The sequence below is a fragment of the Apis dorsata genome, unplaced genomic scaffold (assembly GCF_000469605.1).
Source record: "Apis dorsata unplaced genomic scaffold, Apis dorsata 1.3 scaffold_102, whole genome shotgun sequence".
Taxonomy (NCBI): Eukaryota; Metazoa; Arthropoda; class Insecta; order Hymenoptera; family Apidae; genus Apis; species Apis dorsata.
This window is the reverse complement of record NW_006263400.1, coordinates 72,553-84,192: the sequence shown is the minus strand read 5'-3', so window position 1 is coordinate 84,192 and position 11,640 is coordinate 72,553. Positions and strand designations below refer to the sequence as shown.

Here is an 11,640-nt window from a genome sequence, read left to right as displayed (position 1 = left end):
TTAAATATGACTTGCGGCAAATTTTAATTTTTCTATCTTTTTTGCATGCAATGATTAGAATTAAAAACATTGATTAATTAGTGATGTTTTTAGTCTTCGTTGCCTCTCTGCAAACTTTGTCAAACCAAGAAGATAATTTTCCTATTAAAAATGATAATTTAATTCATTGCATTCTCTCAATTTTTGTATCTTCAGAAAATCATCGAAATTCTTCCAAGGCATGTATATAAAAAAAAATCTAATTAAATATTTTGCTCTAAATAAAATAAATAAAAAAGATCTGTCCCTGTTGCAACACATTTATTAGAATTAGAAAAAAAAAGGAAAAAACGATTTCATTTCTAACTTAATTTCATTAACAGGCAGTCGATCCAGAAAACGATCCAGTTTCGTACTCGATCGTCTCGGGCAACGACCTGCGCCAATTTGCAATCGGCGACAAATCGGGCGTGATCACCGTCATAAGGAAGTTGGACAGGGAGGACCTGACCCGTTATCAACTGGTGAGTTTACCGATGCGATTCCTTGATCAATCAAGAGTTTGAACTTCGAATTGAAAACCCCTCTCCCCCTCCGCTGTAAAGCTGATAAAAGCGGAGGACTCGGGCGGCCTGTTCAGCACGGCGACGGTGAACATCAAAGTGACGGACATCAACGACAAGAATCCGGAATTCGTCGGCCTCCCGTACGAATTCTCGGTGAAGGAGGGCGAGGCCAGGAAATTGATCGGCCGCGTGCACGCGGAGGACGCGGACGAAGGGATAAACGCGGAAATAACGTATTTCGCCCCCGACGACATCCCATTCACGGTCGATCCTGAAACCGGGGACGTGCTGACGAAGATCGTCCTCGATTACGAGCAGAATGACGTAAGGAATCGCGAGGATTGATTTTACAATTCAAATTTTCCACATTTTGTAAATTGATGAATTTTAATCTTAACTTATATAAGCTTGAAAAGAACGTATCTTCGAGTCGATTTTGAGATTAACGAGGTTTCGCGAGGCGAAGGGAATATTTTAAGTCGGAGATTGCAAGGAGAGATTACGTTCCTCAGGAATACAAATTTGTGGTGACCGCGAGGGACGGTGCTCCTGATTATCGTTTAGCAACCGCAACAGTGACGGTGAAAGTTATAGACGTGGAGGACGAGGTTCCCGTTTTCCATCAGAGCAGCTACGAGGCACGAGTCAAGGAGAATATACCGGATTACACGGTGCTTCAAGTAACGGTGGGTACTTCCAGTCATTTCCCGCTTAATAACGAGAAAAAAACTTGACTTGACCGAAGCGAAAACTAACGGTTGTTCGTAAATTCATCATTGCCTCGTTTCCATTATGATATATTCCCAATAATCTGATTAAAAAAGAAAAAAAAAAAAAATAATAGTAGAGGAAAAAAAGTTACCATCAAAAATGCACACTTTATAAAATTTTCATTTTCGGGAGGAAAATCGAATTTTCCATATTTAAATTGATAAAATTTGGTATTTAATTTTTATTCGCTTTTTGTATCGAGTTTTTTTTTTTTCACCCTCTTTCCAACACAACTCGAGCACAATTACATAGTATATACAACAGACGTCGATGAAACGGCGCGCGAAATAATTTATTTATATATTCTCGCCATCGTGGCGGAAGGGAGCGTAAATTCTGGTCGAACGGACGGTCCTCCTCCTTGTCTAAAAGCAAACGAGATGATCCGCTTCCAGGCCGATGATCCGGACACAAAGAAGCAGATCACGTACATGATCAAGCAAGGGGATACCGAACTGTTCGCCATAGACCAGAGGACAGGAGTGATAAAAACGACCCGTGGTTTGGACTACGAGAGAGAGAGCCAACACATCCTTATAATCGGCACCGTGGAGAACACGAGCGATTTGCCTGGCTCCACTACGAGGGTCGTGGTCAACGTCCAGGTATCGATCCTCAATCGAATCTCTTTGTTCCCTTGTTCTTTTTTCTGTTTACGTCGAACCGAATCGTTCAAATTTATCGTATCGTATCGATATATATGTGTATATATATGTATGTATGTATGTATGTATGTATCTTTGGTTGCTTTCGCGTGTTCGTTTCTACTTTGATCGATGTTGGTTATCGATCGTGTAGTTAATTAATTCAGGAATAGTAAGTGTTTATTGTGATCGAGAACGGCGTTGTTGTTCCTTATCCAGGATGTTAACGACATCCCGCCAGTGTTCACGTCAGTTCCTCGCCCGATTACACTAGACGACGACATTCCCATTGGCACAACGGTCATTAATCTTATAGCGACGGATTCGGATGGTACTGCACCCGGAAATCAGGTACGATCGATTAATTCCCGAATGACGGATCTTGACCACGATTAGATCGATTTATGCTATTAACTCGTGACCATTCTATCTATCCTATTTTTTATCTTCGATTCGAATCGATCTTGGGTAACAGAAACGCGAGGCTCGATCGATCATTGACTGATTCTAAGGTTATTCGGAGAGTAATTTCGTTTTCTCACACGAGTGTCGCTAGTCGAACGTTTTTATCCAGCCAACTTCATTCTAAACCGCGTAGTTATTATATATTTTCAGAGTTGGCATTTCATGCTTTATTCGTATAAGAAAAATTCGTTCGAATATGGCGGTTGTGTTTCTCGTGCGTGGTAGCAAAGATGCGAGATCGAAAGAAACATTTTCGGCATATTTTACTTTTTTATTACCGAAAAGGTGAAGAATACTGTTCAGGCAAGAAAAAAGTTACGCGAAGTTTATGGAAAAAGTGTATTAACGGTAGCCAGTGAAATTGGTTTTCAAAATTTCGACAATTTCGACGTTAAAATGCGCCACGTTTCTGGAAGACCAATTGAAATTCAAGAAGATAAAATAAAGATGCACCGATCGAAGCAAATCGACAAACAACGACTCGAGAAATTATTACGAAATCGAATACGAATTCGAATTCCACGATCGCGTGAAACGACTTGACGTTTCATCGTCGTGAAATAAAACGAAATTACTTTCCGAACAACTCGATACGTCTCTCTAGAAATTTTTAACGATTCTACTTGTTAATTTTCTCCATTGCCCTATTATTTCTTCGTCGCGTACAGGTAAGATACGAAATCGTGGGACGTGGAATAGCCAACAAATATTTTATGATCGATCCGGACACCGGTGTGCTCAGAGTGAGGGACGATTTGCGGAAAGAAACGGACACCGAGTATCAGGTACGATAATTTTAATTTCATTCGTAAAAGAATCTCCCTCTTTCTTGTTAGTTTTGTCCCATTCCAATATCATTTCAATATCCATTTTACACGACGCATGATTGATGGATATAGAAACGATCATCCATCTCGATCATCATTGTAGGTCGACGTGCGAGCGTACGACATGGGTGAGCCTCAATTATCCTCGGTGACTACGGTGCCCGTTTACGTTCGCCATGTTGCCACCGTGCCTCCGGAAATCGGTTTAGGATTCGCGGAAAACTCGTACAACGTGGAGGTGCCGGAGGACGCGGGCGACAACACTCTTATCAAGATAATCACCATCATAAACAGCCACGCTCACGACACGACCCCGTTGAAATGCGAGATTTACAGCGGGAACGTGGACGATTTGTTCGAGGCTGGCGTCACGGAGGAGAGGAATTGCGCCCTAAAATTGAAGAAAGGCGCTTTGGATTACGAAACGACGGAATCTTATCAAGTGAAAATTAAACTCGAATCTCTGTCGGGCCTGTTGAATTCCGGCAGGAATACGACCATGGTGAGAAGTTTTCTCTAAATCGACCCATATCGTTTTTACAAAGCAGTCATATGTACAATCGGTCTTTTCGTTAATTTTTAAAAAAAGAGAGATATAATTCGCCATTTTTATCAAAAGCAGAAATTCCATCAATCTGCCGTGTACGTTAGCAGTCGCCAAAATCGTAGATCTCTTTATTGATTTAACCATCTAAATTAACAAAAATCGAACAGATCAATAATGATCAATGATAGAAGGGATCTAAGGGAAAAGGAATAATATAAAAAACTTCCAATATCTCAAATTTCTCACCTCTGAATCCCCAGGTGAAGATTCAAGTGCTGGACGTGAACGACAACAAGCCAGAATTCGTCTTTCCCGAAAACGATCCAAAATTGTCGAGGGGGCGTTACTTCGCCGCGATTCCGCGGTCGGCGCAGTTCGGTTCAACGGTGATCCAGGTGAAAGCCCACGACAAGGACAACGGAAAGTACGGGAAGCTCGAGTACAGGATACTGGGCGGGCGAGGATCGGATTACTTCGCGATGGACACGTCTTCCGGTATAATCAGAACGACCGCGACCTTCGACAACGTCGACCCGGCCGAGCTTCCCTTCAAATTCGACGTTCGAGTTCGGGATAATCCCAACTCGACCGACAACTTCAACTCCATCGTCGCCCCTGTGATAGTGAATCTTATAGGCGAGGAGAATCTGATGATACTCGTCGTCCAGGACGCGTCGCCCGACTCGTTGCAGAAGGAGGCGTCCAAGATTGCCGGCATCATCGAGGAGAAGAGCGAGCTTCTCGTCGGGATAGACAGGATAGCAGTGAGGAAGAATTTGACGAAGAATGGAACTATCGAGATGTATCCTCAGGATTCAGACGTGTGGTTTTACGCCATCGATCCGGACACCGAGGCTATTTTGGACAGGAACAGCTCGAGGATACAAAGGTGAGATGTTTTTCCATCCATGTGCAAATGTAAGTTAGTTAAAATATATTTTTTATTTTTTTTTTATTTTTACGAAAGATCGAATGTCGTATAACGCGTACAGAAAAAAGTGCACGTATATGCATGAGCTTTAATATAGTTGAAAAGAGGTTTGTCGATTTTATTTTTTAGCGATAACCGCGTAAACCGCGCAAAGCGCTTCACGAATCGATATAGGCCGCGAAAAAATTGTGTCAAAGATATCGAAGCTTTGCGTCGCGAAATTGACACAAGCGATTATATTTGACTTGTCTCGAATTTTCAAAAATATACGCTTTAAAATTGCCTCCACTTTTGTCTCGTTTACCAAACCGAACATTGCCACGAAACAATTACGAGTCAACGTAACGATTTAACATTGGTACTTATTCGCGACTTGGACTTTGTACTTAACAAAGCGGTCGTAGTAACGAAATCAATGGTTGCGGGTTGCAGATCGATATTCGAGAAGACGGCCATGTCGAACATCACTTTCGACGTGTCCACGTTGGTTCGAGCCAACGCGATAGACATCCACGCGCCAGTGATGCCACCGGAGCCAATACGCACTCAGACCGCCATTGCTTTCAGCGGCGAGGTGTTCCCATACGCGCTGATCATCATCGCTTGCGTCATACTGATTCTAGGAATTGCTGGTATAATCTACATTTGCGTATCCTGGTCCAGGTGAGTAGTGAGCTTAATTCTCTCCGCTTTCGAAGAAGCCGTTTAGCTTTTTAATTTAAAGATGTGAAAGAATTTCGATTATTTTCGAACAATTTTTATAATGTGTATATTAAGTGGAAATTTATATACAGCGGTAATATTACGGATTCGATCTCCAATAATTGTGAGAAGAAGTGGAAGAATTTAGCGTTAATAATGTATAACGGGACAGAAATATTGTACGAACGTGTATAATAGCTCACGATTCGATTTGGAGAATTTCATCGAGAATTGTATCGCGTGAAAAAAAAGAAAGAAAAAAGGTTTTCAAGCGTCGAAATGAATATTCATCATTCGGTTAACGAGTATCAACCGTGCAAATTCATCGTTCCCTTTATTACCCCCATTAGAATTAATTACGACTTTCCGACTTGGTCGCCTCTCTTAAAACGTTTAGTACCGTCATTAAGATAGCGTCGGCCGTTCTTCGTATCGTTCTCTCTCGCTCGCTATAACTCGAACACGACTCGAGCTTCGATATAGTCGAATTTTTCTCACTCTCTCGTTTCGATACACAGATACAAGGCGTACAAGGAACGGATGCAGCGAATGTACGTGGTACCCCGTTACGATCCTGTGTATGTGGAGCCGAATTTGAAAGAATATGAGACGCAGGTGCTTCAAATGAGCGTGCCTGTTGACGACAACGACAGTTACAACGACCTTCAGCTCGATTTCAGCAATAAGAATCACGCGTTCAGCCTGGACAACGTTAGCTACATTACCAAAGATCACGGAGAGAGTACCGGTAATTGGAAAACATTTTTATAAATATGATTTTGTTTAGCAATTATAATTATTCGTAATTATTATTATTACGTTTTGAATGTATATAACGAGTTAAGGAAAGGATTTGGATCGATCGAATTTGTCAAAGATTATTTTTTTCTCAACGCGAGGCGATGATAAATTAAAGATAAAGAACAAGACTATTTTTTTCTTTTTTTTTTTTACCTTCGATAAAAATATTTTACAAGAATATGTATATAAAGTATCACGCGATCGAAAGGGAACGAGGTTAAAGATAAGAGCGCAAAAAAAGAGAAGAGAATGCAAACTAATTACGCGTTAAACTTCCAACATATCCCCCCTCCCTCCCCAATAAATTCCCTATATCGCTTCGTACACACACTTTTCATCCTTCCCCTAAACTCCGAAACTCTTATAAATATACATCCACCTCCAATATATATCGACTTTTTTCCTCCCCCTCCCCTCTACCCACTCACCAGAAGACTCGCTTCTCCTCGACTCTCCGGCATCGATCCCAGCATCGATTTACGGAGAGCAGAAAAGTTTCTCGTTTGAAATTTCGTCCCGTTTTCCCGACAGATAAAAATATAATATATAACCATCCCCGTCCTTTCCCCCGTTTTCTCGCTCGCTCTCGTACATGGAAAATAGCTGTGTCGGGCAAAATAACGAGAGAAACAACGTCGAAACACAGGGTTCATCACTACGTTCACTTATGTTTCCGACCATCCGCAGGTCAACAGAGCCCTGTAAGCTCGGAGGCGGCGACAACGGCGCGCGCCTCGAGTATAGCGGGGACCCACGCGGATGCGAACATCCACTCGTTGCGGCGATCCACCCTCGGAAGAAAGAACAACGGCGGCAACGGGAACACCACGTTGAACAACCACGACGCGACGCCTGTCCTCAACCCGCTCTACAACCACGGCAACGACTCGCTGCTCAGCCCGAGCCCGTCCAACGACAACGTGACGTTCAGGGAGAAAAGGGACTATTCCCATCTGGGATTCACGTATCTGGGCGAGCAGAGCCCCGTCGAAACCACCACCGAGTTGTAAACCAGCTCGCTTATTTCCAACGCGCTATCTACTTCTCCTCCCCCCCTCCCCTCCCGTTTCGACCAGAGCGGGGCCATTCTTCCCTCGAGTATACATCTCGAGAGAGAGAGAGAGAGAGAAATTTATTCGCGAGATTTTTTTTTTTTTTTTTACTCGAGATTCGAACTTTCTTTCTCTGTCCGTTTGAATGAGAACACGAGGGAAGAGCGCTTTTTATCGAGATTAATTTCACGCCGGGAGTGGGAGGAAAAAAAAAACGTGTAACGTTGGTAGGTTTTTAGGCACGAAGTTTGAAAGCCGACGGATGCCAACGGTTCGTTTTCTTTCGAAGCGCGCGCGAGCATTTGTTCCGCGTGGCGAGCATTTCAATCGCGAGCATTGTGCCCGACGAAACAGTGAGGCGGCGCTACTTGTACTCGAGGAAACGAGGTCGGGCGCGCGAGAGAGGAGGAGGGACGAGGGAAAGAAACGAGCGAGGCCCCCTCCCTCCTCTCTTTCTCTCCGAAGGGAAAGACTTTCGACGAGAAAGCTATTTCAAAGTGGGCGAACAATTCCTCTTGATATTTGAGAAATATTGTTTGTTCGGATCGTTCGGGATCCGTCACGACTGTACAACGAAATTCTGCCATCGATTCCGCGAATGAACCAATTTAATGTGATTTTTTTTTTCTTCGTCTCGATACGGGGATATTGAAACGATTTTTTTCGTCGAGATCGAGCGTCCTCGTTTAAAAGAGAAGGGGGGTGAAAAAGAAAAAGAAGAGAACAATCGTTCGACTTTCGAACGAGCTTCTTCGATCTACGGAAATGTTGGGCAATTTTTTTCGAGGATCCTGTTGTGCAATAGTTTCATCGTCTCGTCCCTATTGATGACGAGAAAATCGGATATTTTTTTTTTTCTTTCGCGGAATTCTCGTACACTACGCGTTGATTTTTACTTGAAAAATGTGCGGATAATAAAATCATAGCGATTGCAACGTACCGTCCACGCAACGTAGTTGTTAAGTATATTAAATAACGTTAATCGATTTATAAAAAAAAAAAAAGAAAAAAAAAGATAAATGCGGTTTGAATGTGATCGTACGAATGCGTGATACTGTGAATATACGAATGATCGGCCCGTGAACTTAAATAATTGTAACGAGAGAGACCCTCCCCCCTATTGTAATATTGTATAATAAGATCTTTTTTTTTTTATTTATAATCGCGCGTTTGCTCATTTTATTATTTTATTATTTTTTTTTAACGAGATTCGACCAATGGTAGGCATATCGTTGTTACGCGTATGTTGTTACAAAAAAGATATGAAGATGTGTTCGACAATTCACGCATCCTGTGTCTCTTCGCTCTTTCGTTTTTTTTTTTTTTCCTCGACCAAGTTTCTTTTCTTTTCTTTCGTTCGAATAATCGAGATCGTCAACTCATCGCCGTAAGAAAGTGATATATCTTCTGTGGATCAGATGTACGGATATTTTTGACGAACGTGCCGAAGTGTTTTTCAAAGCGCTAAATTTTTCGCAGGTGTTTAACAAATAGGGATAATAATTGTAGCGTGAAACGTTCTGCGGAATGCGTTTTCCAGTATTGGGATACTTGGAATCGATTCGATCGGGAAATATTGTACTTAAAACGATTATTTTAAAATTTTAACGCGAAGAACGAGGTGGAGCAAGGAATGGTTACAAATCGCGAGACTTGATCGGTTAAATCTCTAGTCGTGCGGCGAACATCCCGACTGTATCATAACGAATTTATCTTTCGATTGATTTATTTAGGAAACGTTAAAAAAAATAAGGAAAAAAAGAACGATCCGTATCGTCAATTCGTGGACTAGAGCGTCAATCATTTACGTATATATATAATATATATATAGTTATACACGTGTTGCGTGAAATGAACGAAATACGAATGCTGTAAAAAATTGTTAATACTTTTAATAAATCTATTATATTTACATAAATTACGAATATAATTCGACAAACGAAGTCATCCCCCCTCTGCCATATTGTTATACCACATACCATATACCGAAAATCAAACTCGTCCGTTTCCAATCCCCTTTACGAAATTCTCTTATACAAAAAAAAAAAAAAAAAAAAAAAAAAAAAAAAAAAAAAAAAAAAAAAAAAAAGAAAAAACGAGCTAAGTAAAGAAAAGATATTCGAGTTACGCCGACCGCGTAACTTTTGTCCCACTCCCGAGAGAACGAAAAGGATATATCGTTATCGCAACATCGCGCAAGCGAAAAAAACTTGAAATAGCGAAAACTCACTCGTCTCTCGTCCCAAAACGACGGATTCCGGATCCATCGTCCAGTTCGTCCATCTCTTTCGTTCCCCTCGTCCTCGAGATATTTCGAACTCTGGGAAAAGGATACAAGAGATGGTATCCGTGCTGGAAACACGATCGTTGAAACACGGCATCGAACGAGGGAAGAGCGCGGCTCTCGAGCGTGTCGAAACGCGTGGATTAACGAGCGGTGATCGACTAGGGAGCAAGACGAGAGAGCGTCGGCGCCGTTCCAACGCGACGCACACGCGCCGTGGACCTGTGGAGAAGGCGAGGCGGATGAAGAAAAGAGAAAGAGATATGTATATGAGCGCGCATCGAGGAGCTGGGCAAGCGAGCATCTGCCCTCGCCAGTGTCGTCTCGGTCGTACGGGATCCTCGATCGGTACAGAGAGGGACTCCCTGTTGGTAGAGGGTACTCCCTTGTTGCTCACTCGAGTAGTAAGAGAAAATCCTCGCACGGGAGAGTTGGCACGTGAGATATCGTATCGTGATCGATCTCTCGTGTCTCTTGCGCGTGTTCTATTCTCTCCTGCCCACCCCTCCCCCTTCCCTCGTTCCCTCCTCGTTCCTCGCCGGCCACGATCAGCCACGTCCAGGATTACGCATCGACGATCGAGCGAGAGGGATTACCGCCGTGAGATCCCCTGTTCGCGGAGGAAGGAAAGGAAGGAAAGTGGAGGAGAAGGCGAATATATTGGGAAGAGGATTTCGGTGGAGAAGTGGTGTTGTTGCTAGGTGTTGTTGACCACCTTCGGTGTGATCGTGGACCACCTGTGAATCTATATGGTGATCGATGGATGTGGGATGTAAACGTGTACGTACGTTTTACGAGTTTTTGCTTCACTGTAACCCCGCGTTTCCCGCCCTTCGTTTCTCTCTCTCTTTCTCTCCCCCTCTCTCTCTTTCTTTCTCGTCGAGCGAAGCGTGAAACTGGGCGAATCAACAGGGGATCGGGACGACGGTCGAGTTCGTACCTCGATGTTTGCAAGAATAATGATGACGATGATGATGATGATGGTGGTGGTGGTGGTGGTAGTGGTTGTGATGGTAATATCCCGACCGATGGAAAGATAAATGGGAGTATTCGTGGAAGGTATTGTTCGAGAACTTTGTGCGCTCCATCGTGGTGTGTGTATCGATTAATAATAATGCGATAATAAATTAAAGGGAGAGACGAAGATCGGTCAGGATTCTCGTTAGACTTTAATCTTTCTCTCTCGTGGATTATAAGAAAAAGAAGAGAAATTATCGCGATTTTAATCGAATGTTTAGTGGTGTAATGCTTGGTCGACGGTTTGTATAACGATTTATTCGTTTCACGGTTTATTTTTCGTCCAAAATCGAGCGACGTTAATCGTTAATTAATGGAATAGGGATTAATTAATGCAAGGAAGGATTATTAATTAATTTTCATTTTTTTTCTCGTGTTATTAATTCGTGGATTTTTCCTTATTATATTGAATTGAGTACGTGCATCGAGTAATGGATCTCACAATGGTTAATCCCGAATATAATAATTAATATATTCGAAGATAAAAGAAGTAATTTTCTTTTCAAGTAAAGCGTGCACGTTGTTCGAGTTGTATAATCGTATCCCCAGAATTCAAAAGACCACGACGATCGTATACATAACCTATATAATCCTTCGTTCTTTGTCCCAGAGTTATAAATTTTTTATCGATCAACGTGCAAGAAATTTTCGTTGTAGCACGAAAATAAGAACGAAAGATTCATCGATCGTACGTACGATTTAACCTTCGTTCTTTCTCTTTTCATTTTCTTTTTTTTTTTTTTTTCATTTGCGTTTTAACTTTTTAGAGATTAGCGAGAGCGTTCAATCGCTCGTGCAGATTTTTTTAACGAGGCACGGTAAATTTTAATCTTGCGAACGAAGAGGATACGCGTGGAGAAAACGTGAACAAACAAATTTCGATCTACGATTAATTAAACGATTTTTTTTTTTCCCTCGTGTAACAACTTTTTTGAAATTCGTGATTTTTCGACGAATGGAAGATCGATCGATAATAATTTTATCTTTATAAATATTTGGAGAATATCTTTCGAGAAAAATTTGGGTCGCGAGAGAATTAAGAGAGTAATAGATA

At 42.0% G+C, this 11,640-nt stretch overlaps 3 protein-coding genes across 8 annotated transcripts in view; 2 read left to right on the top strand and 1 right to left on the bottom strand.

The window, feature by feature from the left end:
- The window catches only part of LOC102672530 (uncharacterized protein C15orf61 homolog), a 91,111-nt gene extending 81,374 nt beyond the window's left edge, over positions 1–9,737 (bottom strand). Inside the window, exon 1 of the mRNA XM_031508818.1 lies at positions 9,516–9,737. The gene's annotated coding sequence lies outside the window, so the exon portion shown is untranslated. The remainder of the gene's footprint in view (positions 1–9,515) is intronic.
- LOC102676856 (cadherin-99C) overlaps positions 1–11,640 on the top strand; it is a 132,785-nt gene that overhangs the window by 102,892 nt on the left and 18,253 nt on the right. For all 4 annotated transcript variants that reach the window (XM_031508807.1, XM_031508809.1, XM_031508810.1 and 1 more), the window contains 11 exons: positions 363–503; positions 585–869; positions 1,058–1,231; positions 1,712–1,921; positions 2,180–2,311; positions 3,094–3,210; positions 3,356–3,754; positions 4,060–4,688; positions 5,163–5,393; positions 5,951–6,180; positions 6,921–7,280. In XM_031508807.1, the coding sequence (XP_031364667.1) occupies positions 363–503; positions 585–869; positions 1,058–1,231; positions 1,712–1,921; positions 2,180–2,311; positions 3,094–3,210; positions 3,356–3,754; positions 4,060–4,688; positions 5,163–5,393; positions 5,951–6,180; positions 6,921–7,243 (2,871 nt within the window). In that variant the 3' untranslated portion in view covers positions 7,244–7,280. The remainder of the gene's footprint in view (positions 1–362; positions 504–584; positions 870–1,057; positions 1,232–1,711; positions 1,922–2,179; positions 2,312–3,093; positions 3,211–3,355; positions 3,755–4,059; positions 4,689–5,162; positions 5,394–5,950; positions 6,181–6,920; positions 7,281–11,640) is intronic.
- LOC116185128 (tetraspanin-3-like) overlaps positions 9,855–11,640 on the top strand; it is an 8,866-nt gene continuing 7,080 nt past the window's right edge. For 2 of the 3 annotated variants that reach the window (XM_031508817.1, XM_031508815.1), the window contains exon 1: positions 9,855–10,349. The gene's annotated coding sequence lies outside the window, so the exon portion shown is untranslated. Of the gene's footprint in view, positions 10,350–10,391; positions 10,629–11,640 lie in introns of those variants that run through there. The other variant, XM_031508816.1, reaches the window with a different exon arrangement.